Source organism: Dermochelys coriacea, chromosome 1 (assembly GCF_009764565.3).
Source record: "Dermochelys coriacea isolate rDerCor1 chromosome 1, rDerCor1.pri.v4, whole genome shotgun sequence".
NCBI classification, from domain to species: Eukaryota; Metazoa; Chordata; order Testudines; family Dermochelyidae; genus Dermochelys; species Dermochelys coriacea.
In genome coordinates this window covers 269,845,635-269,872,156 of record NC_050068.2, presented here as the reverse complement: position 1 = coordinate 269,872,156, position 26,522 = coordinate 269,845,635, and the positions used below count along the sequence as shown (strand labels likewise).

At 41.3% G+C, this 26,522-nt stretch overlaps 2 protein-coding genes across 14 annotated transcripts in view; one reads left to right on the top strand and one right to left on the bottom strand.

Moving 5' to 3' along the window:
• The window catches only part of VEZT (vezatin, adherens junctions transmembrane protein), a 98,693-nt gene extending 73,884 nt beyond the window's left edge, over positions 1-24,809 (top strand). For 11 of the 13 annotated variants that reach the window (XM_038420037.2, XM_043492167.1, XM_038420045.2 and 8 more), the window contains 5 exons: positions 553-884; positions 2,020-2,213; positions 4,108-4,208; positions 5,275-5,482; positions 11,920-13,087. In XM_038420037.2, the coding sequence (XP_038275965.1) occupies positions 553-884; positions 2,020-2,213; positions 4,108-4,208; positions 5,275-5,482; positions 11,920-12,494 (1,410 nt within the window). In that variant the 3' untranslated portion in view covers positions 12,495-13,087. Of the gene's footprint in view, positions 1-552; positions 885-2,019; positions 2,214-4,107; positions 4,209-5,274; positions 5,483-5,910; positions 6,070-11,919; positions 13,088-23,512 lie in introns of those variants that run through there. The other 2 variants (XM_043492172.1, XM_043492175.1) reach the window with 2 other exon arrangements.
• Positions 13,941-26,522, bottom strand: part of LOC119862816 (uncharacterized protein C3orf20-like) — a 79,942-nt gene continuing 67,360 nt past the window's right edge. Inside the window, exon 18 of the mRNA XM_043492127.1 lies at positions 13,941-17,477. Coding sequence (XP_043348062.1) covers positions 17,456-17,477 — 22 coding nt within the window. The 3' untranslated portion in view covers positions 13,941-17,455. The remainder of the gene's footprint in view (positions 17,478-26,522) is intronic.

Genomic DNA, 26,522 nt, shown 5'->3' with positions numbered 1-26,522 from the left:
GCGCATAAAACAGTAAGTCAACAGCACAGATTTCTTAGGATTTCAAGTATATGTTGTTAATATATAGTGCTAATGGATTATCATTTCAGTGCTGGGGGGAGGGATATAGTAGTCAGTAACAATGTCATAGAAATGACAACTTCAAGTTATGAGGGAAGAGTCTTCTTCAGTGCAATGTACATTCTGCTGTTGGAATCTTGGCCACTCCTTATCTGCCCTAGAGCAGTCAGAGACTGTCCTAACTAGTGAGTCTGGCATATGGGCAAATGAGTATTTTCCAAAGTGGGGATATGATGCGTTGGACCCCTGAAAGCCTTTTGTGTGTAAGGGAGCACGTGAGACCCTCATTGAAGGAATTTACAGTCACATAAAGTGTGAGACACCCAAACTAATATGACCTTGTTGTATGCTCCCAGGCACACAGTGCTGCGCGTATATAATGGAAGAAGATAAAATTGTTTAAAAAGGGGACAAAATGTTTTAAAAAGTGAATAAAGAAATGCTCATGTTTTTTAACAATGAAGACCATTTGATCCTTTCTGTATTTTGTAGGTTCTGTTTCAGCTGTGGGTAGGACAGAGTTCAGAGTTCTTCAGACGATTAGCACTGCTGCTCTCTCCAGTTAATGCATCCCCTGAGCCCTTGATCACTCCAGAACGTTTACCTCATTGTATTTTGTCTGATGTGACTCAAAGTCTACCTCAAACTCATGCTGCCTGCTTAGAAGAGCTTAAGCGAAGCTATGAGTTTTATCGGTACTTTGAAACTCAGCATCAGTTAGGCTTGGAATGTGCAACCAAAACAAAACCAAAGTCAAGAGCTCTGAACAGCCTTCACACAGCAGTGCGCAGCTTGCAGCTCCATCTCAAGGCCCTACTGAATGAGTAAGTTTATACTATTTGAAAGAATGTGCCTGTAGTTAGAAAGCTTCAGTCTTGCGCTGCTTTGATCGTTGGTTTATGTCCCAGATTGGTGGAAAAAAAAAAAAAGATAAAATTGAGACTTGCAGCCATGCAACATAAAGGATGGGGTATATCTGTTAATGTAGGCTGGGTTATATTGCTGCTTCGGCTTCCCTGCCCATATATTAAACAGAGTTTGCCAACTGGGAAACAATTCCGGTTTATATTCCACAAATGGAGGAAGATATTTAACTAGTGTCCCTTATTTAGTAAGGAGCAACTTGAGTGAGGTACAATCTTGTGAATTAGATATTTTTAAAAATTATATAATAGGGTCAATGTTAGCAGCTCTCTGGGAATCCAGAGGGGTGTGACCAGCTGCCTTTCCCTTTCGTATAAGCAATTGCACATATAACAAGTCTGTTCTGTTACAGAATTTATTTAATTGAGGTGACTGTTTCTCAGAGCAGCCTGCATCCATTTTAAGAGGAGATGACTGGAATTAGAAGTTTTCAACTGGAATTGAAGGATTCCATTCTATTCAGGTTCTGATACTGTGCCCGTCACTATGGGATCTGAACTTTAAGCTATAACAGCCACACACATTGCCAAGTATTGTGAAGCCAAAGTCTCTCTGTCCTACATGGAGTTGGTTACTGTAGTTGATTGGTTAATCTTTAGATATTCTGTGGTGCTACCACCTCCTTAAAGGTGAACTGGAAAGCAAAAAGATTCATTAAAACCCTCCATCTCTTTAGTCCCTCTTTTTGAATGAACCTGAAAGCATGCTGCAGTTTTGTCTGTTTTGCAACAAAATTCCAAACATTTTGAAAGAAAATTCAACACACAATAATTATATGTTATATACCTAAAAAGATTTTTCATTGGTACAGTTAGTGAAATAACACAAAGCCATCTAAATTTAATGGATTACCATAATGAGAATGGAGGAGAGGAAGAGTTGGCTTTAAAACATATGAAGCTGGCTAAACTACAGTTTAAGAACATGGAGGAAACAGGAGTAACACAGGATACTGATTAAATTCAAAACCTGAAGAAATCATGAAGTACGAGATTCAGATATGTTAGTGTGATATTTTCCTTCCCATTCATCTAGGGTAATAATTCTTGAGGACGAACTTGAAAAACTAGTTAGCTCTAAGGAGACACAAGAACTAACTTCAGAAGCCTATCAAGTCCTAGAACAGAAACTAAAGCTGATTCAGCCTCACATCCAGGCAAGCAACAGCTGCTGGGAAGAGGCCATTTCTCAGGTGGAAAAAATGGTTAGAAGAAACCCGGATAAAAAGGGTACGTTGAAAAACTTCTTTTAGTAACCAGCTGACTGAATGTGATTAAAGAGGTTTGTCTGGTTTACATTTCCAAGACTCTTTTCTAAACATGTAGCTGAGTTTTGTGTAAATTAACTTCCTGTTGCAGATAGTTTTCCAAAGTGTCCAGTTTAACATGTCATTCCCATTTCTCCTTGATGACTTTGAAGCTTTTGACCAGCAAAAGAATTTGTATAGTTATTATTTTTGAGTGCTCAAAAGTGGGTTAGGCACAAATTCAGATTGAGTTAACCTGATAACATAACACAAGTTGTTTATTTGTGAACTTTTTCTTTCCAAAGATGGACTATATGTGAGTGGACAGGATTATGATGAGAATGAGTTCTTGAGTCACTTAAAAATAACTTATAGTGCAGAAATTACTTGTTTGTCTTTCCCCAAACAACATTTTAAATTGTACAAGAAGTGAATATATGGTGATCACAGGCATGTGTTAGCTATTCACTCACTTTTCCTGAAAAAGAAAAGGTCTCTTCTGGGAAAAATATGATAGTGTAGTGGTCTAGGCAAAAGAAAAGGTCTGAGATAAGATCCTTAGAAACTAACAGTGACTTAACCACTGGAATCTGAAACCAAATATTTTGGCATTCTTCCAGTACATTTTTGTGTGTAAAACTTTCAGAAGTTTATTTTTTGTTGTTTAGACTCTCATTTAAATACGTTTTTATTTAAATAATGAAAAGAGAGAAGGGTTTTGACATAACTGTCCAGATTTTTTTTTAATGACTGTTTAATTCATGGATGAGTAAATCACTTTATAAAGAAATAGGAGTCCGATAGAGTAAACTTGAGAATCCTGCTTTTAAGTTTCAATACCCTATCCTAGTACAGGGCCTAGTAGTACTCTTGTTCTGGAAGGAGGAATTTTCCTTTATACTTGTTTTAGATTCCAGTTCTACATCCAGTTTTTACCTCAAAATGTGAATATTTTTCCTGTTCTAGTACACTAACTTTTAGGCATTTACTGAATTTCATCAGTTGCACACTAGCCAATTCATTCAATCTTTTTTTCCCCTCTTTTTTTGAGACATTGTACAAAAATTGCTATGGGGGAATGAGGGTTTTTTTGCGGGGTGGTGTTACGCTGTGGGGGGGAGTAGGGAGTGCCATAGTTTTTTCACTTTCCATTTTGTCCTGTAACTTTCCCAGAAATGTGTTGATTTTCAATCTGTGTTTCACAACATGCCTAAAGGAATTATGATTAATACAAATGAATATTACAATATATTTTCCTTTCTACTGATTCTCATAAATCGAGTATCTTTAAAAAAAATCCATGAATTTAAGCCCAAAATAACTTTATTTTATTTGAAAAAGACAATTGTGCACACCGACCTAAGGTGTGATATATTAATAACTTATTTTTAAAAAATTCAGTGCTGTGAAGACATCTAAAAGTGTCATTAGTTTCTGACCAGCGCTCCTGTTGGGCAAGCATTCTAAATATTTGGATGGTGGTAGAAATTCTAGATAACATCTGTAAATATTTCATGACAAACTTTCAGTTCTTTTTGCGAATACAAACTAACACGGCTGCTACTCTGAAACCTTTCAGTTCTTAGTAACCTAATAATTAAAAAGCAAAATTGGCAAAACCGCTCAACATTCTAAACTTAAATAGAAACATAATGTATGTCGGCCAAGTTGCTGATGATTCTCAAGGGATACCCTGAAGCTTTTAGCATGTTAGTCCTTACAGTGTGCTCAGAAAGGTAAATGGAGTGTGTATCAGTGTCCTTTGCATTGGACTCAGGCTCTGACTCAGTACCACACTGAACTCTGTTCATTTCCACATTTAATCTTTTTTTGTTTTAATCTCTTTTCTCCCACCCCTTTCCTCCCCCCACCTCCAGGCAAACCTGAATCATCTTGTGATAACACACACTGCCCCGTGATACCATTACTACAGCCTGCCCTGCGTATAGAGGACAAAGACCCAATCCCTGAAGAGCAGGTAAGAATAAGTGGATGCTTTCAAAGTTGTATATGAATTTTGTGTTGCAAAAACATTTCCCTCATCCATTTCCTTTTTTAGCTACTTAAGGAATGAACTCACCTCCTTCAACAGGGTATGTAACGCAGCTAGCCAATGCCCTTTCGTTAACAGACTTGTGAACTACTCTACAGCAGACAGGGTATATAGTACCTATGTGTACCACATGGTGGTATTCCCAACCCAGGAACAAAGAGCTTTGAAATTAATTTTGAATCCAGTTCCTGCATATGCTACCTTGGAACCAGATAAAGACATCTCTAAAAGAAATGTGGATGAAGGTATACATTGATTAAAAGGCAATACATTAAATTGATTCTTACTTGCATTAACCTAACTAATCCTATATGGTTTCCATAGGCTTTGCATTTCTGAACACTTAAAATATGCTTTAACATAAACAATTTGGTGCGTTGTTTTCTCTCTCAGTTTAAGGACACTCATTTGAAGGCTAAAGTAACTGGAAAGAAAAGTCGGTCTCAACTCGAGAATTAATTGATGGGCACATTTTGAGAGAAGATGAGCCCCCTTTCCCTCCCCTTTCCCCCCCCCATCACCACTTCAAACTTTTCTGTATTCAACATGTTGATTCTGCCCTTTCAGAAGTTACCTGATTGAACAGTTACCACTGATAAAATGAATGAGATACCCACCCCTGAATGAACTGGAGGAGGGGAGAGTAAAAAAAAAATGATAGTCATCATATCCAATAGGAATTACGGGAAAAGTGATCCCCATTCCCAAGTCAAAATCTCCTTTTTGTATTGGTTGTTTGCACCAGAGTAAATCTGAAATGACTCTGCAGACTTCAGTTATCTTGACTTTATCAGTGTCCTTACTCCAGTTTTATATTAGTGTAACTGAGAGCAGAGTCAGGCCCCCAAACTCCTGCCATGTGAATCACGTGGGTGACTATGGACTTGGGGCCCAATCCTCCTGCTGAAGTGCTGAAATAGTGCAGTACCTCAAATGGCTTGACCCTTGAGGACTATGCAGATCAAAAGAGCAGTTTATTCTTTTTCCGTAGGAATTGGAAGCATATGTTGAAGATACAGATACAGACAATGAGTACAAAAGGGAGGACTTTTATTGCTTTTCCCAGGAAGAGAGAGAGAGACAAAAACGTGAGAGAGAGGAATCCAAGAGAGTGTTACAAGAACTGAAATCTGTGCTGGGATTTAGAGCTTCAGAGGTAGAGAGACAGAAATGGAAGCAGCTGTTATTTAGCGATCATGGTAAGTACTGACTTTTTTTTTTTTAATTAATTTGACTCTAAGTATAAGGGTGTGTGTCTGGTTACAATCAACTGTTGACACAGTATTGCTAGAATACATACTGCATTCAACTGTAGTAGTGCCTTTGATAGATCTGTGTGGCCCTAATTTGTTGCTCCATCTGTTCATATGGCTTGTTAGCATCATTTTACTTTCCAATTGAAAAAAAAAAAAACAAAGAAAGGGAGTTTGGCCACTAACTTCAAGATGCTAAGAATTTGCCTCTTGGAGCAGAGAAAATTAAGCACAGCGTACAGGGAATTGCTGTATGTTTTTTCATTGCTCTCCACCAAATCTGCTCTTCAACCAGGCAGCAATTGTTTAGAATCTTTGTAAATTTATAGTAAATGTTCTGGTTTAGAAGAAATACTTTTTCAATTTTATTCCAGAATTACAGAGAGACATAGAGTGAAGTGACAGGCGAGACTTTGGTATCTATTCCAAGAAAGACAGACAGAAAATATTTTTTAAAAGCCAACAATCTAATTTGTAAGTAGAAAAAAGATTCTCCTGAAGTGGCCCTCTGACAGTCGGGAGCAGACTGCTGGCAACTCTACTGACTTGTTTCTGGAGACAGGTATATGCAAATTTTTTTTTCCAGGCAACAATGCATGGCTTTTAAAGAGCCAGTTTTGGCATACCATATGCCTGATTCTAGCAGTAAAACTAGCAGCTTAGTGGAGTTTCTATTTTTATTGTGAATATTTCTGTTTTCTTCTGCTTTTTTTCTTTCTCTGGTGTTCTCTCTCACTTCTCCCCCTTTCCCTTCCCTTAAAAGAAGGCTAAGGAAAAGCACTAAAAAAAGTGCAAAAAGCACAAATCTACGAAATCTAGATGCTCTTCTTCAGAGGAAGGTGAAATACCCGTGTCCTTGCCTGCAGTGATTCAGACAAGGGGAAGACATTTTCACATCATGGACTTGGCCAGATTTGTTGACAGTCATCTACTCTGGATGATCTAATGAGGAGACAGATGTCCCTAAAAAGGATTTCTGCAAGCCAAACAAGTCCAAGGATCTGGAATTCCCAGTGTGTGAAGACAGTCACTTTCAAGTGATCCTGTCTAGTACAGAAGCAGTCCAACACCCACCTTAAACTGAATGACGTCAAGAAATCCAACCGTCATGTTTGGCTGCCTATCCCAGATGAAAGGCTCAATCTCCAAACTAGCCAGAAAAGGAAGGACCTGTGCATTGCCTCCTTCAAAGATCCTGTGGACAAGTGCTCAGTAATAGATCAGGTGCAATTATGAGGCCTCTGTTCCTGCCTTCAAAGCCACATGTGTGGTTGCATCTCTCACTCCCTCTCCCAGGTCCATCAAGCTACAATTCAAGTCAAGTTCAAAAGCAAAGACTCCAAAACACTCAGACACTTCTCAAGAGCAAGTTTTCCTCACTATCCTTCATCTACGCCTCATGTGATGTCACATGATTCTTTTCTACACTCATCCTTGCTCTGCTCCTACAGGGTCTTACACTCTCCTTGGTAGGCACAGTGCAGTGGACTATCCACTGTATGTGACCCTCCCAGGCCGTCTTCCTCTCAGTTTGAAAAAACAAGGAGGAAGTTGGTCTGAGCTGATCAGGCTCCCAGCCCAAGTCCAGAGGTCTCAGGGCTAATGGCTGTTGTAAAATAAAGGGGAGCCTGTGCTGGATACGCTTTTGAATAGAACACCAGCAGATACCAGCTTGCATGGATGGGTCACTTGCATAGACACCAGGCCTTCTCGGGCCTTGCTCAGGAGTCCAGGAGGGAGTCCAGCATGAGTATGTCCCTGCTTGAACTAAGAGCAATGGGCCAAGTCATTCATCAGCTTCTTCCCTTCATTTCTAATCCAGCAATTGAAATAAAATGTGGCAACTGGACATCTGCTGCATACATTAACCTCTATGGAGCACTTGGGACTGAGGTTCTGTGCATCTCTTCCAAAGTGATGAAGGAAGGTTCATCAGACCATCTGGGCTTGCATCCGAGGTAAACTGGAAATATCAAGAGACTGGCACAAGAGAACAACTGGGCAATGGCAGCTGAATCCTTTAATCTTCAACAACATACTTTCAGCCTAGGACCTCTCTTGGGTGGGCCTGTTCCTATAGCAGTTCCTCCCTGTTGTTCCAGGAACAGAGATTCTCTGGCTTGGGGGGCAGGTATGTTTTCATTCATGTGGTCAGTGCAGTGGATGGACTCCTGCCATTCTTGCCTTCTCACAGCAATAACTAGAAAAATCTGAGGAGTGAAGATAATTTATCATTGCTAGTCTCCCATTTTCTAAGGAACTTCTATGGCAGTGATTGGTGCTTTGTCAGAAGTCAACTGGACAGCCTGGAGACTGACGGATTGATGTTGCAGTCCTTCATCTGTTCTCTTGCATGATAGAGCTGTTTTTTCAATGTAGGAAGCCTTCAAGTGTCTGGGCCTATTCAAAAATGTGGGGAATATTTTTTTGATGCTGGGAGGCCAAAAATTTGCATCATCTTCAAATCTTCCTTGAATCCATGCTACAGTTTCTCCTAGATAGCTATGGTATGGGGCTTAGTACATTTCCTTACAGATACAAGTTTTAGCCCTCGGAGACCTACCACTAATTAGCTATGAAGACACCTTGGCAGTTCATCCTCACATCTCTTGCTTTCTCAGGTAATCAAAAGTCTTAGACCAGTCTCAGGACTCAGGTACCAGCTAGTTATATGGAATTTCAGCGTAGTCCTTTGTCCTCACTGAGGCCCCCTTTAAGCCACTTAGAAAAGTTTTCCACTGCTTCCTTACTATCAAAAGTCCCATTCCTCATGGCAGTTTCTTCTGGGAAAGTAAGAGAATGTTCTTGCGAGGAACTATTTCTTCAGGTATTTCCATATAGGTTTGGGTTTCAGACAGCCCCTAAAATTTTACCTCAAGTGTATTCTCCCTTGCACATCAATCTGAAGACTGTTTTTATTCCTTCCTTCTGCCCTATCATTGGCATGGTCAGAGCTCTCAAATCCTACTTGACAGGACAGCCTTCTTCTAAATGTCATGCGTCTCCTTAATGACCTGTAGTTACTACAAAATATGGTCAAAAAGAATCTAAGGTTACAGTCTCCCGATTGCTTAAGGCAGCTAACAAAGAACCCAACATTGAGTTTTTAAAAATTCTCCTAGAGTTTGTTTGCGCTCCCTTAGCACTAACATGCGCCCAAAGAACAGAGCCTCTCCTGAAGAGGTCTGTAAAACTACGATGTGAGTCACTTTTTCTTCACCAAGTATCAGAGAATTGGTGGTGCAGCCTCCATAAATACCTCCTTCAGGATCCAGTAGCCTGTGTCTGTTTTTGTTTAGATTCTGTCAGAAATAAAAAATTAGCCTGTCAATTACTGGATAGTTTGCAACTGCTTTGACTGGTTTTTCCTGTCTCTCTGCCTCTGTTCTTCTACTGCTTGCTATTTCCCAGCAATTCTTTCTGGACTAGGGGAGGAGTGTTCTGTGAAAATAACCAAGAAACAGGCAAAATAAAATCAGTCTATCCAGTACCGGGTTTACAATGATGGCAATGGTGCCGTGGCGTCGAGCGCCATCCCTCCCCTTATGTGTAGAGGGCTAGCCCAGCGGGCACCAGGGGCTGGCACTCAGGCTGGGACAGGAGGCTGCCTCGCGGGATGCAGAGAGCCGCCTACAGGTGGCCCACCACAGCCGCCCCCCAGCGCTGCACCCTGGGCTTAGCGAAGTGGCCGGATCCATCCAGGAGCAGCAGCAGTGAGAGCAGGGCCATGGCGAGGGGACCATGCCAGAGCTCTGCAGCTCAGGTGGCCGCACCCCTTCTCATGGTGCTGGGGTCACTGCTCTGCGGGGCATGCATTCTGCTCTCCGGGACCCAGCTCCCTTGGGCATTGAACTCTGCTCTGTGTCTGCGGATCGCAGAGCTGCAGATCGCAGCTCTGAACCCCTCCCTCTGGAGCTGCTGCTGTGGCTTAGCCCTTTCCCAGCCCCTGGCGGGGGGTTGGGGGGCAGCCTCCTCTCCCCCCGACTCTCTATCCTGCGTCCCCTCTGCCCTTTGTGGGCACTGCAGCCCCTTCCCCGGATCAGTTGTGGGGGGCCCAGGGGCTAAGTCAGGTACCCCCTGCAGCCAGGGAGCCCCACTGCTGGAGTCAGCACTAGGCCCGGATGCTCACCCTTGCCCTCCCCACTGCACTGCCCCTTCCAGCGCCGGATGAGCAGGAGGCAATCGGGGAGCAGCCAGACCTCAGGAGAGTGGAGTCATGCACACCCTGGGTGCCAGGGATGAGTTGAGTGGATGCAACCTTGGTCCGAGCTGCATTTGGCCAAGCTGCAGCCAGGTGAAGTCTGGCCCAGTTTGCTTCAGAGAACAGGGGTGGATTGACAGCAGAAGGTGGCTCTGGGGTGGAGTGCCCGAGAGTGGCCCAACTGGGGATCGTAGAAAGGGGTCGGGTTCAGGAATAGAGGTTCAGGAGGAGCCTTGTTCTGGTAGGCAGTGTGGAGGTTCAGGTCGAGAGGGGTTGGTTCATAGAGGAGTCTGACCTTGGGCTGGAAGGTGGTCTCGTTTAGTTTGGGGGTTTTGGTCTGGGGAGGAATGTTGGTCTGGGGTGGCATGTTGGTCTGGTGCAGTCCTGGAGGGAGGGGTCATTGTGGGGAAGGATGTGGGTCTGGTCTGATTTGGAGAGTTGGCCCAGTCTTTTGGGGGAACAGTTGGTCCAGATTGGAGTGTCTGTGCCTCTTTGCCTGCAGGGAAGGCTAAGCAGGGCAAGTATGAATAATGACCCTGTAAATAAAATGTCCGAGTTTTTCATATTTTTATTTTTTAAATGTTTTAAAAGTTTTAAATCCGCCCCAGTTTCATACAAAAATTTAATTCAAACCCTGGTAGTTTATATGTGAAATGTGAAGCGTGAGATAGCGGCAAGGTTCCCTTTTAGTGGGAGCAGCACATGGCTGGTGTTTTGGCCAGCTTTGGCTTTTGTTAGCTGTGTTTTATTTTGTATTTTTTTCTTTTCTAATTTATTTTATGTACACTTTTGTGTGCATTCTTTTAGTCCTAGTGGCAGCCACCTCCATCTGCAACTTAAACTTGTAAATTTTGTAAATAAAATCTGAGCAGCTGTGTTCTGTCGATCTTCTATCTTTTACAATTGTTCCCCGTGGGGGCCCACAAATATGTTTGGCACTGGGCCCACAAAAAGTGAATCCAGCCCTGGGTCTATCCCTGGGATTTGGCCCTCTACCAGTTGGACTTTTTGCCCCTCCATAGTTACCTAGCTTTGAAAGTATTCTTTGGGGCATTTAGGCACCAAAACTGGCTCTTAAAGGTCTGGTATGGATAGAGAAATTTGCATATTCTTGCCTCCAGAAGCAAGTTGGTAGAGATACACAGTGATTCTCTTCAGAATGGTGAAGGGGCCACTCCATTAGAAGAACAATTAACAGGTGAGGCCAAATTGGTCTACTGCTGCTAGACTGTACTATGTGTGTGTTTTGTTTTTTCAAATGTAAATCCTGAAGCATAAGTTTTCAGTGTGTTTAAATGAAAATAATTACTAATGTGACAAGCATAAAAACACTCCCATGTTCAGTTAGTGAAAATAAATACTACTAAAATATAATGCAATGGAAAAAAACTTAATACAGTAATCTTGTTTCCCATAAAAAGTTTGGTGTGTTTTCCAGAGTTATTTTCATCTCTGCTTACAGGGGTAAAGTCAGAATGGAATTAGAAAGGGAATGCCACATGGGAACCTGCTGTTGCTGCTCTTATGTATGTTCGTGCTGCTATTCTAATGGAGCTACTACAGTTTAGGGATCTGTTTGTTGGAAATGGACACTGTATCGTTTTACTGTAAAGAAAGACGTCTGTTCTTCAAGAAGCAATTGTATCGTGTTATACTAACCCCTAACACTGGGAGGAGAGACTTCCTGGCAAGCATCCCGTTGCTGGCAATGGGACTCGCTGCTACTACTAACATCGAGAGGCTAAATTAGACCACTCTTTATTTGTGAGGACAACGGATCCTACTGTATGCATACATATCTTATTTATATGTTGTGATGTATAAAATCAGATATTACCTACAAGACATTTTTTTATTATGTTCCAGTTATCTTTACTAGATTAGATAGCTGTTGTTTAAAGGAAGATAATTCAAATTTGTGTGAGACGCAGCAACTGATTTTGTTTGTAATTTCCATAAAATACATCCGCTCTATGTGAGATGATTTTTACATATGTCTCATGAGTTTTAAAGACTATGTAGAACTAGTAGCCATTACCTTCCATCTTCAGCATCCTGTTCAGAAAATACATCTTTATTTTACCTATTTTAACTCTCAGTTCCATCTCTTAAGACACACATAGCTGAGTTAGGTATGGAAGGTTACTTTTTTAGTCATAATTATATTTTTTTTCTTTTTAAGCTGCCATGAAGCCCTTGTCTCCTGTAGAAGCAGTGGAACCCATACATAATTTGGAATCCCCTCTGAATTCAGAAGCAGGAAAGCAGGACTGTAGCCAAACTAGTGATGATTCTGAAGAGAGAGACTCTAGCCCAAAAGCCCATGTCACTGTGAGTGAGAAAAGCAGTACTGAATATTTATATGAAGATCCTATGAAGGATGAAAATAAAGACATTGCTGCTGATGCAGGTGGATCTCCAATGGCTGTAAAAACAACATGTTACCAATGTGAGGGTGAAGGAGATGAAGTGGAGACAACTGGTGTGGATGGAAGAGAGGTTTTACAGCCCCCTTTGGGGGATGCATTACAATCCTCCATCAAGCAAAGGCTGGCTCAGCTCCATATATCAACAGATTTCAACTTCACATCAGGTCTGGCTGCACAGGTTGCCGCCAGATCACTTACTTTTACTACCATGCAAGAACAGACTTTTGGAGATGATGACGAGGAGAAGGATAAGACAGAGGAGAATGAAAACCATGTGGAAGAGAACGAGAATGAAGACAGAGGCTTTAAAAATGAAAGAGGATTCTAAGTCCTACCTGAACTTTGTTAAACATTGTGTTGCCTACTTGAATTCCATAAAAGGCAGGTGATGTGATTGAAATAGCTCAGGCACAGATTCAGAGATGAAAATGCTGGATGGAAAAATTGAGACCTAAATGTAATGCTTACTGTTCCCTATGTATGAAGCTCTCAATAGGGCTTTCCCAGTATATTGATGATGATATGCAGGTAAGCTAAGGAGACAGAGGCTGGACCCCAGGAGTAGTCCTTTGTCTCCTGATGACACCACTGGTGGGTTTTGGAACTTACCTAAATATGTTACGTTTATTTATTTATATTATATGATTTTTTTTCCTAAAAAGAAGAAAAAATTATGTCTTGAATTTCAGCATATTCTGTCATTTCCTGATATTGTTGTCGTAGTAGCTGTGTTAATTATCACACTAGTCAAAGTGATTCTTTTTGAAAAACATAAACTGTGTCATATGGTCTTCCACACCTCCTTTGCTTTGCCCTTTAGTGTCTGCTATATATTTAACAGCCTTACGTAGTTGTAATTTCATTGGTTAAAGACCCTCTCAAACTAAAATGTAGAATTTTAAATAAAAATGTGAAAGTTGATGTGTCCTGGAGTATTGGGCTAAAGTAGTAAGAAGTTAGTCACTCTTCATATTAAGGTTCCATTTATAAATAGTGTATAAAGGATTAATAAGTAATTAATAAATGTTATAAGCAAGTTATAGACATGAGTAGTGTGTGTTATGGATGGTTATAATTACATCAATACGTGTATATAGATGGCTAGAAGTAGCCTGTTGGACTTTATAACAATATATACCAATTCTTTTACCATTTATTAAAACACCTATTAATGATTTGTTGGCCCTTTGTAAGTGAAACCTTAATATAGGTGTGACTTAGGTTATTTACACTGGGTTACAAAGTACAGTATTGTGTACATTTGTTGTCTTATAGAGCTGTGGTTAAGTGCTGGAGTAAATTTTTAAGCTAAGTTAAATGAGTATTTTTTTAAATGATGTACAATAATTTTGTTTAAATGTTAAACTTACTTTTTCCTAATGTTCTTTCATGTTTCTCTGTATCGCAGCTATAACCTGTCTGTCTAAAAGCAGAGAACATGCACATACATCCTTTCAAATTAAGCTGTATCTTGTAACCCAGTTGACACTTCAGTCTAAACATATAATGTGGGGCTATTTATTTCTCTCTGCAGCACTGATTTAGAGAGTAGTGAACTGTGACATAGAAGGGGAGAGTAATGGTTTCATGGCATTGGCCTTCTGCCCTCTGACACAAAGGAAGCCCAAGAGTAAGGGCTCCATGGCTCAGGCTGAGAGGGAGCAGACACACACTGTGGATCTCTTGGACATGGATGGATTTCCATTCAGAAATCAGGCCAGTAATTACTCCTGATAATTCCTCTCTGCATCCGTCAACTTCTTGGGTGTGGGGTATGGTGCAACCATCAGCAGAGACTTAATGGCTGTAAAGTTCCTGAGAGTATTGGTTGCCATGAGGGAATGTGGAGCAAAGGGAGCTCAATGGATGCTCCCGCACCTGAGACAACATCCCCTTGGTCATTTTGTAACAAGACCAAGCCTGCCCTGCAACCTTCTCCCTCCCCTGGTATTGATTTTGAGGAAACACTGGGTTTAATATGTGAAGTTTCATAGCTCCTAAATGGGGAAATATTAACATGTAACAGACGGAGTAAGTGGCTCAGGATCGTGGTTTACACAGTGTATCCTCTGCTGTCTTCTCCCTGTTTCTTCTGCTCCCTTGCACTCTGATTAAGGGAGGGGAATGTCTTTAAATGCTTTATTTGCCTGTGATAGTGTATTCTGCACCCTTGTGTAGGCGTATGTGGGTGGAGGCTGTAGAATGAATGATGCCTAGGATACATTGTGGAAATATAGTCCTCTGCTCAGCCATGATGTACTGAGCAGCTAAGCATCCCTTTTGGTAGTGGAGTCAGTTCTACTCCAGACCTGAAAGGGGTCTACTGAGAAAATGGAACCGTTGATGCAATTCTCTCTATGGTAGTCTTTCTACCAGTTGTCTTTCTAATTTTAGAACTGGTTTAAATAGACTGGGAGTGTGTGGAACATTGTCATTCCCACTTGAGAAGAAAGTCTTCCTTGCCCTTGACTTAAGACTCTCAAGTTCACCAAGTGCCCTGATGGTTTTTTTCAAGCTAATTCTTCCTTTTATCTGATTTTATTTTTCACTGATACTTTTTCCATCAGCTCAGCCACCAGCATCTCATGACCATCTGTGTATCCCAATATTGCTATCTCTTTTTCCTAAATCCAGGTAATGGAATCCTATATCCTTTAAATGACTGGAGAGAGAGAGAAATTTTCAAGCTTACACAGAGCTCTCTGTGTAAGCTCAGAAGCTTGTCTCTCTCACCAACAGAAGTTGGTCCATAAAAGATATTCCCTCATCCACTTTGTCTCTCTCATATCCTGGGACCAACACAGCTACAACAACACTCTAAACTATTGTGATAAATACTTACAAAATTATCTGGGGCTTGATTTTCACTACTCTCACAAGTTCAGCTGAAGTTAATGGGAGCTGCTAGGTGCTCTGTTAGCTACAAAAATACACCCCATATCTCTCGTTTGAGCCAGTAATTTCTGCAGTGTTTACTGCAGACCTCAGGAGCAAAAGACCCAAAGAACAGACTCTGGCTGAGCACTTGGGATTAAACATGTGTGAGAAAAGAGTGAACCTATGGAGCAAGCAATCTTAGCTTTCATCATCGTTAAAAGAAATACAAATTTTATATGAGTAAATCAATTGACTATTAAATGCAAATAAAATTGGCAAACTTATCTAGTGGGTTCTTAAAAAAACACACACACACTCTTACATTTGCATCCATTTAAGATGCCACATGTAATTGTACTAGTGGGTAATCTACTTTAATGGCTATTTATTTAATATCCTCCCTGCAGAAAAATCTGGTTAACAGCCCACTGCACCCAAAGAATGGCTTCCTTTGATTTGATAACTTGCTCCCAGCTACCTATAAATAGACTCTTATAGTCCAAATTTCCTCATGATGATGTCTGTTGAAAAGTCATTGTTTTCAAGCTCGAGCCTCTTGAGCAGTTGATTAGATTTTTTGACCATCTACATTTCTTGCTGCATTTTACAAATTTATACTGTACAGTGGTCTGCATTAGCACCCAGGCACTGTGTTAACATATTGTGCATATTGGAGAACTAAAGCTGATCAGTGTTCTTTGATTGATAACTGCAGAATGAGATCTTAATAAGAACAAAGTTCTTACATTTTAGGTTTTGATTAATTTTTAAATCTGATTGTATTTAGCATGACATCCACATTAAATATTGGTAGCCAGAGTTCTCTGCAGTGAGTAGAATTGACAGCAAATACATTTTCCATATCCCATTTAAAATTAGTGCCTTCATAAAGTTTTGGAGGAGCACACAGTTATGTATGGTTAAATAATGTTGAAGGTATTTCTTCTCGACCAGACCCAGCTAGAAGGAATCCTAAAGGCAAAACTCACTTTCCTAGATTTGATTGTAATCTGATAGCCCATCTAATTTCTGCCCTTAAGTTTTACAGACATAGTAGCAAGTAAACACTTGAATATAGACAGATATCTATGATAGAAATATTTATTATTGATGAACACCATTTTTTATTTTATTTTTATTTATATAACATAAAGTGAAAAACCATACACTAACGGATGTGGGTTTGGTGAATTATAAACAATATACAACTTTAAAAGTAGATTAGAACATCTTTGTATCAATAAGAAGCAAGATCAGCAATTGCCAAGCCCTCTATTGGTGTTACAGTAATAAGATAATTGAGCTCCTGATAAATCGTTCCTACTCCTCACTGCAGACTAATCAACTAATCCACATATAAGGAGAAATACTGATGGACTAGGTCAAGACTAACTGGTTTTATTGAGTTTCCAAGCTGCACCTTATGCCTGTGTTCCTTGCACACTCAACACTTTATTGATTTCATTGGACATTTTGGATGGATGTGAATAGCAGAATTGCATCACAGTTTTGTTAATTTCTTTGCAAATAAGCAAGTCAATGAACTTTTCAACTACTGAACTTTATTTTCCCATTGTAATGAGGACTAGTTGTCTGTCTATCCCATATGTTTAGCTGCTGCGATGAGATGAAATGAAAGAAAATATTTGGCTTGGTGGAGGGAAAAAAGTATTTATATTCAACAGGATTTATTTGATAAATGTTTTCATTGCTATGCAAAACAAGAAGTTGTTGAATCAAAATAAAACCTAGTTTTATCTTCAGCGATTGCCACCTGGTCTAATATATTCTCTGAATGGCAAACGGCACTTATTTAAATACCAGCTGAACATTTAAGACCCCGGATCTGATCTCTGATGAACAAGCCTTTACCACAACATATTGTGAATGATCAGTTACTATACACACACTAAATTGACAAGTTCAGTAGCAGTGAATATATGGGTATCAAAGATGGGGAAGCAGGCTGTTTGGTCAGGACTTGGGGTTTGTCTACACAGCATTTTACTGCCTGGCAAGCCAGTACAGTGCAGAAGCTTGCCAAGCAATAATGTCATGTGTGGACACTGCTACAGCACAGTAAAAATCCCACATTGGAGCTTGCTGTATTACTACTTGAAAGCATTGTAAGCCATGCCACACTCTGGGACTTCCATTGTGCAGCAGAGCAGCTGGTGCCCTCTAGATGCACATCCTGGTTTGCTATGCAGTAACTTGCTGTGTAGCGAAGCCCTTGATCTTTCTTAGAATCCTGACCCAACCCCTACATGCAGTGACCAGAAACACTCCCTTCTTCACATCCTCCTTAGTGATTGTCCACAAAGCCTATAATTTGCCAGTTCCCAGATGAGGTCCACCTGGCAATCAACTGATTTCCTAAGTCTTATTGGCTGTGTGATGATTGATGCTCCATCAGTTTTCTCCCACTCCATCACTAAAAGGTAAAAACAGCCATTTCAATGACACATAATATTAACTTTTAATAATTTCAGCAGGAGTTTTATATCCTCCATGACAACTTAACTTAATTATAATAGAAGCCCTAGTTACCATGTTGCCCTTATTTACAAATGTCTCAAAATCCGTTTAAACATTTGGGAGCGAATAATCAGAACCCTAGAAAAAATGCATCCAAGATTTTCGTATTTTAAAATATACTACAAAAGTTTTGCGCAAGTGTTTGTCACATGACCTGATATTTTCCCTACCTGTCAGTGATTCAGTAAATAAGTTTAGAAACATGTTCTGAATTCCATTTTGGCATGGTTTTTTATGTTAAGAGTAACTCTGCAAGCTGTCCTCTAGGAAACTGAAACACAAACATAAAATAGAGACCGTACTGGAAGTATTTCATTCAAAACAGAAATCAAGATGTACTGCAACTCAAGTTACGTTGCTTTTTGTAAGTACATACTGGCTTTTACGAATAACTTAGTAATTCTGACTTATGGAAGAACAGTGAACATTGGGTATAGTCTGGAAGTAACAGCAATTTTAGTGTCAAATCTCAAAATAAGTGAGTCGCTTTTGTTGGCCTCTTTCCTCCACATCTCAGTATTTAAAGACTGACCCCTGACCCTCTCAGCTGGGGGCAAGAGGACTGCAAACAGTCTTACATTTCTGAACAGAAAGTGACCAATACTTTCCTTCACTTTTTCCTGTTAAGAACAGGCTGATTACTAAATAAATAAAGGGTGAGGGAGGGAGTGGTAATCAGTGCCTAAAATCCCTCATCAGAAGTTGCATCTACCAGAGAATGAAGTGTCGTGGCTGGGCAGTGGCATCAGAACATGAAGGGCTGCTCTTAATATCTGATCCTACAAAAAGAATGGATTTCCGTGTGTCATTGCACAATTTTATATGCCTTGGGATGAAAGTCAGTAGTCAGGATTGTCTCCATGGTCTCTCATCTAAACTAGCAAATGATAAAATCTAAACTAGCTCACAGCTGTCAAGTTTTGTGCAGCTCCATGTGTCATCTTATGCAAATTAATGGTCTAATTTGCATATTTACAGATCATTTCCCTGCAACTGTGAACCCCAGCTTTGAATAAATTGTATGGATTTAGTTCTCATCGTGTAGTCGGGGTGTAGTTTTTCACCGTAGCTATGTTGCTCTAACCCCATAGTGTAGATGTAGACTACAGCAACAGAAAGGGTTTTTCTGGACCTCCCTAAGCACCAATAAGTAAGTCACCAGAATCAGTCTTCCGTCGACCAAGCTGCATCTACACCAGGGTTAAATCAGCATAGCAATGCTGTCCAGTGTATGGATTTTTTACACCCCTGAGCAGTGTAGTTATGTCAATCTAAGTTTTAAGTGTAGACTGGGCCTCCATCTACAGGGCAGCAGCAGGGCAAGCTTCCCCCTCACAGTGTCCTAAAAGGCTCTTAAAGTTCTTGGCCTCTCTACTGAGTCGGCAGTTAGACAGGCGACATCTGGTGGAAGGAAGTTATATGTGCTACAATCAAAAAATGAGGAAGTGTGATCCCAGGGCCTATGAAACAAGTACCGTAGGTGGTGGAAGGCTATTTTAACTTTATCTCACTCACTAATGGAGCATTTTATAATTAAAATTTTGAACTACTGAAAAGAATTCATCTGGCTTGTGCAGTGTGGATGTAAAACAACATATTCTGTGATATCCTAATATTAGTCAGTCAAGCATTTTGTGTAGACAGACACTGAATGTTAGCACTGTTAGAATGCTTCTTGTCTCAGTTCAGCTGAGCGGTTCTTTCCCTTTAGGACCCTTAACAGATGATGTATATTATTTTCCATGTAACTTGTTTTAAGTGGATTTATTGCTTGTGAAACTATTCCATTTTAGACCTGGAAACCAATATCCTCTCTTTAGCCACAAAGGGGATACAGCAGTGTGAATCCTCATATTGCTCTAACAGTTTGTCTCAGTAGTTGGCCTGGAGAAGGGACTACTCCTTTGATTGAGAGGGAATTTCAGTCTCTGTGGCCATTCAATCTTTGGCCTCTTCACCACTCATTTCTTACAGCCCACTGAAGAGCAATCATGTGGAAATGACTGGGCTATTATTGAGGTGATGGTAAGAGGTTCCATAGTCCATTTCCACTCTAATAAGTCCTCCAGCTTAATGACAAAGAATCTGTGTCCAATTTTATTTCTTCTTTACATCATCTCTGCTGACCAAGCATTCCAGAAAATGTAAATCTAGACTTCATAATTTAGGAATGGTAATGCAGCTAGGAGAAGTCTGTTAGTTTAAGGGAGCATTTTTGCTTCTTTAATCATGTTTCTGGCTACAGCAGTTTTTCTCACTGTAACCCAGGTGTTGGTATACGCCTTTAGTAGTTTTATTTCTGAAGAATCTTGAAGAACTTTTTTATATAAATTGGGTCATCCTTGTGTAAGTAGGGAGATATAGGGAGCCAGGGCTGTATAAATCCAATCCCGTCTTCCCCGTCTACTTCAGACAGTAAGCTAATCGTACAGTTTTGCCTATAACCTGAGCTCCATCCAGTATTTCTGTAAGTGCCCCCACTTATTGTTACCTTCTTATTGCGTGAAAAGTTTTAGCCTGACTCTGTAACTGAAGTCTGCATGCACCTTCTAGAATCAAACCCAGCAGCTGTACAGTGCACACTGTACCTTTTGTTGTCAGCTTTATTTTGACTACACATTGAAGCTTGGCTGTAGAAAGACTGGATTCCAGGGGGTATGGTGACCACTTGTGTCATGTTCTCGAGTTTGCTATTTGCAATTTAAAGACATCGTAAGTTCTCAGTCTCCATTATTCCCTTAACATCTAAGTTTAAGTTTTTATTGATGTAGTTGGACTTTGAACTCATGCAGCAATGTTCCTGTGGTGCTTGATGGTGGATTTTAAGCTTGTCCTGTTGGTTTTTAAGGCCCTAGCTGTATGCGAAACCTCATCCCCCACCTGGCTAGTATTTAGCCTCTGTGCACATCTGCTGCCTCAGTTTCCCCTCTCAGCAGTCATCCAGGACTTTTAGGTTATTGCGGTGACTCACCTCTCTGACTAAGTCACAGTAGTTCACTTTTTCTGAAGTTAAGGTCAAAAAGGAAACAAAATCATTCTTCTGCCCCAGATTCTCGCCCGGCACAAGTCTTCTGAGAGTCTGTTTTCTCCCTCAACAGTTTTTAGCTCTTCTCTTTGGTTCAGCTGCCAACCTTCCTAGGCTTCAAATGCTCTCTTCTTCTCCCTTGTTGACAAGGGTGTATGCACCACTCCATGGAGTAGCAGCATAGGGGCACCCATGTCCACCCTCTGCTACCAGTCTCCAGCCTTGAGATCCTAAACAAGTGAACTCTGCCCTGTAACCTGAACTTCCCTGACTTTTCTTCCCAGGGCCTCTTCCTGTATGCTCAGCCTGGCCTCCTTGCTGGCCCTTTCCCAGCTGGTCTCCAGCTGTCTCCTGGAGCTCTCCCTCCTGACTGAAATAGGCTGCCCATGTCTCCCAGCAGGTCTCTTAGTCACATACTCCCTGTCATGTGCGCCTCTTATTAATTTCCACGCCTTGGGGAGGTGAGCTAAGCCTGTCATAGATGAGGCTGAGCCCTAACCCCGATAAAAGAACCAGCGCCCTCTGTGACAGGCTCTGACAACACCCACTCTCTCGCCATTCTGCCTTTGGGCTGTATGGCTCAGCAGGTGTTTGTGCTTTTACTTTTAGGAGCTTTAGGGATTGGAACTTGCTTTGTCGGGTCATCTGCCTCAGTTTCTCACGCTTCTAAAAGAGCATTTAGGAAATGTGTTTCCAGAGGAGGTTTGAGGGGTTTTATTTTTACTATGTCTGCCCTGAATAGGACCTTCCCCCATTTTAATTAGGCTGCATTGTTGGGTCTTGTATGTTTTTCTTATACTGATGGTTTATATAACTTTAAATTGCCATGTAGCACTCCAAGCGCCTTGGCTGGGAAGCTGTAGTGTGTGTTCTTTCCCATATTGTACCTTACGGTTACTTATTAAGGAGGCAAACAAATAGATAACCGCACAAGAAAAATTAAGTAAGGGAAGGAAAACAGAGATGCACTTGAGCAGATTGCTACGCAGGCTGTATGAATGTATCTGAAATGCATACTGATATTACAAATGTAATCAGAAAGCCATTTAATCTTGTTTACCCTTATCAAGCCTTTAATGCTCCTCTGCATTTCCTGGCCACTGATTCCTGGCCTTGCTGTTAGCTCCTGTATGTCCCTAAAAGGGTTCTTAAAACCATAGCCACAGTATAGATTGCCAAGGGGAAGCCAGGGAAAGAAAAGGATCCTGAAAGTCTAGATTATTATTATTATTATTATTATTTAATTATTTTATTTATTAACAAACTAAATGACAGCCCAAGTGTAAGAGGAACATCCTGACAAAAGAACAAACATAAAGAGAGAAATTGCCAACGAGGCTAATTTGTGCAGGGAGTATGGAGTGGATCTGTTTGTGAAACGAGCCTTTGCTGTGAACTTCCCAGGCATTGACAGGATTCCCCTCCCTTTACTGTGAGGTGGAGACAGGAAACAATTTAGACACCATAGAAGTCCTTTTCAATCTCTGTATTGAGCAGTGTGGCCCCAGCAGCCCTGAGTTCATCTTCAAGACCCTTACCCTGTCCACACTTAAGTTTCAGTTATAGTTTCTGCTATGCTGCTGACAGTGAATCAAGATGACCTATATATAAACTGTCAGTTATTCCCTTTCCTCTAAACTCTATCTAGAGTTTATCTATTCCTTAGGTTGGGAGTTCTCAATGGAAGCACTCCTTCTGCGGTGTTTGAAAAGCACCTAGAACATGAGGGCTACCACCATAAATTGATCATTCATAATCAATAATGAATCATAATCAGTAATAGTGAGTCAACCCCACTGTGAACCCTGATGTAGGTAGCCTGCCAGCCACTGACACTGGTTTAAGAACTGTTTTGATGAGATTGGCTCTGAGCAGGTTTATATGACAAGGTGCTTAGAACAGGATCTGCAGCCTACAGCCTTCTGCTTTAGAGCTCCCAGCACTGCTGATACTGGGGAGCTGAATGGCTATTAGCAAAAGTGGGAAACAGGAAAAATTCCTTTGTGTAGAAGGGACCAGTGAGTTGAGTAACCTTCAACCACCTTGCATTGGTGAGTTTTTCATACCAGTTTCTCTGTGATGGTGACTGTTGCCTGTGGCCCTTTTCCAATTGTTCTTGCGTCTCTTCTCCTTTTTCTCCAATCTTATTTATCCCCATCCCTTCTCCTGTAGCTGTGAAGCAGGCCATGGCATCTTTGTCACATATTTTCCTGTATTCTTTAATTCACTATTTGTTAAGGGCTTCCTTTATATTCTGCTTTGGGTGAGTTCCCTCCATTTTGGAATTTTTTCTTCTGTGAAACTGAACATTGGCCACTTTGAAAGTCTTTCTGGTTACCCTTATATTTTTTCTTATTTTTCTCTCTAGCATCTGTAACACAACCACCACCTTTCCCCTTCTATTTATGAGGGCAGCCTGTACTTCACCCTTTGATTAGCTGTGATTGGATGAATGGGGAAAATGGGAAAGTATGTCACATAAATAGCTGACATGGGGGCTTGGTAGAGAGGAGACAAGGTATCAACTGAGGAGGCTGGCAGCATGGGGAGGCTTTTGGAGCAAGAGTTTGGCTCAGGAGTGCTGCAGATGCCTTCCCCAGCTGTGGGGTTCCTAAGGAACTCCCTCTGTACAGCCTGAGAGCTCCCAAAGGGCAGGGTCAGGACAGCGAAGGAGGGGAGCTATGCCGCTGGGGGTGTGGCTGCCACACATTGTTCCTAGACTATGGACTTGTCTTCCCTGCAGACTTAACTCGGGCTCAGTTGTGGGGTTTTCCCTTAACATACTCCATGTTGTCACATCCACAGGCGTCACTCTGTCAGTGCTTCACGATGAGGTAGCCACCATTCCTTGAGCTATAGTGCAGACCCCAAAGTAGCTGTTAATGTGTACTGCTCCCCTGAGGTAGCTGCAGTGAAGACATACAGCCTTGAGAAGTCGCAATAATCGAGACTTGATGGTCTCTGATCTCTTCCCATAAACCCATTGACTAGAGGTGGATTATCAATCTGCCTCTGCTCAGCTTCTTCCTCCCCTCTGCTCAGCTTCCTGCTTGCAGTTTCTCCAGCTTCACCCTTCTCCAGTGTTTGATACAGCAGAACAATTCCCCCTAACAAGGCTGTATCTTAGCATGTAGCCACACGCCCATATGAACATATGTGAATCTTGGTGCAGCTTTGGGCTGGACCTTGGAATAGGTGCCCAGATAGTTGTATTCCTTGTCGCAACCAGATACAGCAATTCAATCGATGAGGGGCATGGCAGCACAGTCTGGGGTCATGCTATTGCAGGTTAGCCTACCACAATAGCCTAACTGACCCTGTGATTGCTTATCCCCATGCTTAGTGTGTGGTGAAGGCAGATGCTGTGCTCCGATGGTGGTAGGAGCTCCACAGGGTAGCCCCCTTTTTCCGTGAACTTTCCTTCACCTGAGTTTCAGGTTAACAGCTGCCAGTCCCCTCCTAGAGCCTTTTTCCACCCAGGTATGACTCATCAGAAATATCCCTCGACTTATTCCTGGCTGCTGCCACGTGTCCCCCAGAAAGATGGGAAGCATAGAGCTGGTTTATGACAACAGGCTAGGGGAGGGGAAATTGCTTGGTTTCTTTAGGGAAAGGAGGCTTGTAGGAGGGATTGTCTGCTGTGTTAGGCCTTGGTGTATAATTTAGTTCTAATGTGTTGCATAATACAAAAGATCTTGCTTATTCTACTGATGAAAACACTATATAGGAGCTAGGTATTATTATTATCACTTGCCATTTCCAGTACTTTTGATCTTGAATATGGAACAGATCAAATAGCTGCTGTTAGAGAGAGGGATCGGTTTACCCCATCCACCCCCCCCCCCAAAAAATCCTTTATATTTTTCTTTTCTTCCCAGAAAGTTTTGAGCTGCCTCTGTGTATTCTTTATAACGTACCATATGCAAATATTCTTTGGGAAGTGATACCACCACTTTGGACAGTCAAGATTTTCTATGGAAGGCCTGAACATGTTTCCTATGCTGCCAGGAATGTGTATATATACATATATGAAGACATAAGATTGTAACTTTTGAGCAAGTCGCTTCCTTTAACCATTTGAAATTTTCTGTTTCTGAAGTTCTCTATTAATATATTAGACACTTGTCTTATACTGTGTACTACTTTGTATCAGCTGTATACTATATTATTCCTTTCTCTCATTAAAACCTGTTCTTCCTCATCCATCTTCTGTGCTGCTTTTGTTACCAACATGATCATGGACTGGCCCAGAGTTTAAATGTCAGTTTTTCAGCCTTGCTGCTATGAGCCCCATATGTAACAGGGATCATGTTTGCAATCTGTAATATTGTCACAGTTAGGGTACTGTACTAGGGCTCTATAATATTACTTTAGTACAACTTATCCAATTGTTACAAACATGATTAAAGGTCTAGAAAACATGACCTATGATAGAAGATTGAAAAAATTGGGTTTGTTTAGTCTGGAAAAGAGAAGACTTAGAGGGGACATAAGTTTTCAAGTATGTAACAGGTTGTTTCAAGGAGGAGGAAGAAGAATTGTTTTTCTTAACCTCTGAGGATAGGACAAGAAGCAATGGGCTTAAATTGTAGCAAGAAAAGTTTAGGTTGAATATTAGGAAAAACTTCCTAACTGTCAGGGTGGTTAAGCAATGGCAGAAATTGCCTAGGGAGATTGTGGAATCTCCATCATTGCGGATTTTTAAGAGCAGGTCTAGATAATTAACCCTGCCACGAGTGCAGGGGACTGGACTAGATGACCTCCCGAGGTCCCTTCCAGTTCTGTGATTCTATTATTCTATTTAAGTCTTGACAAAGTACTCACTGTACACACATTGTACAAGACACAGAAGATTCCTGTCTGGGTGAGCTACAGTCTAAGTAGATGGATGACGTACAATAAAATGTACTGGGAGATGAAACCCAGAAGAAGGTTCTGTCTTAGAGCAATTTTGTCTTTAGTCTCAAGAGTAGGTGGCAGCATTTTTACTGATGTGCATTAGTATTTTTAGGCTTTATGGGAGAAGCAAGTTTTGGGGTGGGATTTGGAAAAGGAAAGGTGGACACTTGTGGGATAAGAAGGGAGTTCCAGGTATAGGTGATTGCGGAAGAAGGCATGAGCATGAGAGACAGACCCTAAGGGAGTGGTGAGGTGGGGGTAAGTGATCAGAAATGAGAGCAGAGATTGAGGTGGAGGAAGAGTTATGCTAACCCTTGAGAGGGAGGACAGAGAAGCTTGAACTCCATATCGAAGATGAGAGGAAGCCAATGAAAGGATTGGTCTGAGCAGCAGGCAAGAAAGAGATTCTCAGTAGTGTGAATCTGCACTTCCATTAAACTTGGAAATGTTCGGGTTTTTTCTGGCTTTTCCCAACTCAAAGGCAGAAAAGAAGTTCCGTTCTTCTTTCTCTCTCCCTACATCACAGTCTGACTATTAGAACACGCTACAGACGTATTTTGTGAACCACACCTCAATCTTCTACCTCTGAGCTCTGAAGCAGAGATTTCCACAGCAGTTGTCTCTGAGGGCTCTTTTTCTTAGGAATTTTTGCCAAATTTCCTTCTCCCTCCAGCTTGCTCTGTCTGGCAGGGAAAATGTCCTCAGGGAAGTGCACTGAGGTAGGCTAGGAATCCCTCAGCAATAGATTCCCCAGCAGCTGATCAGGGTACAGCCATCCTCATCATCAAAGGTTTCCCATTCCTGTGTTTGGCATCAAACTTAGAGGAGATTCTTCAGAAGACACTTCCAGACAGGGAAGCTCTGCCATACGAGGCCAATCTTCCCTTGGGAGGAAGGTAGGAAAGGCTCAAGAATTTCTTCCAATCTTGGCCAGTACCACTTCTGACAGATGGGTCTTGACATGGTCAGACAAGACCTCCTCATAGACTTTAACAAAAAGAAAAGGAGTACTTGTGG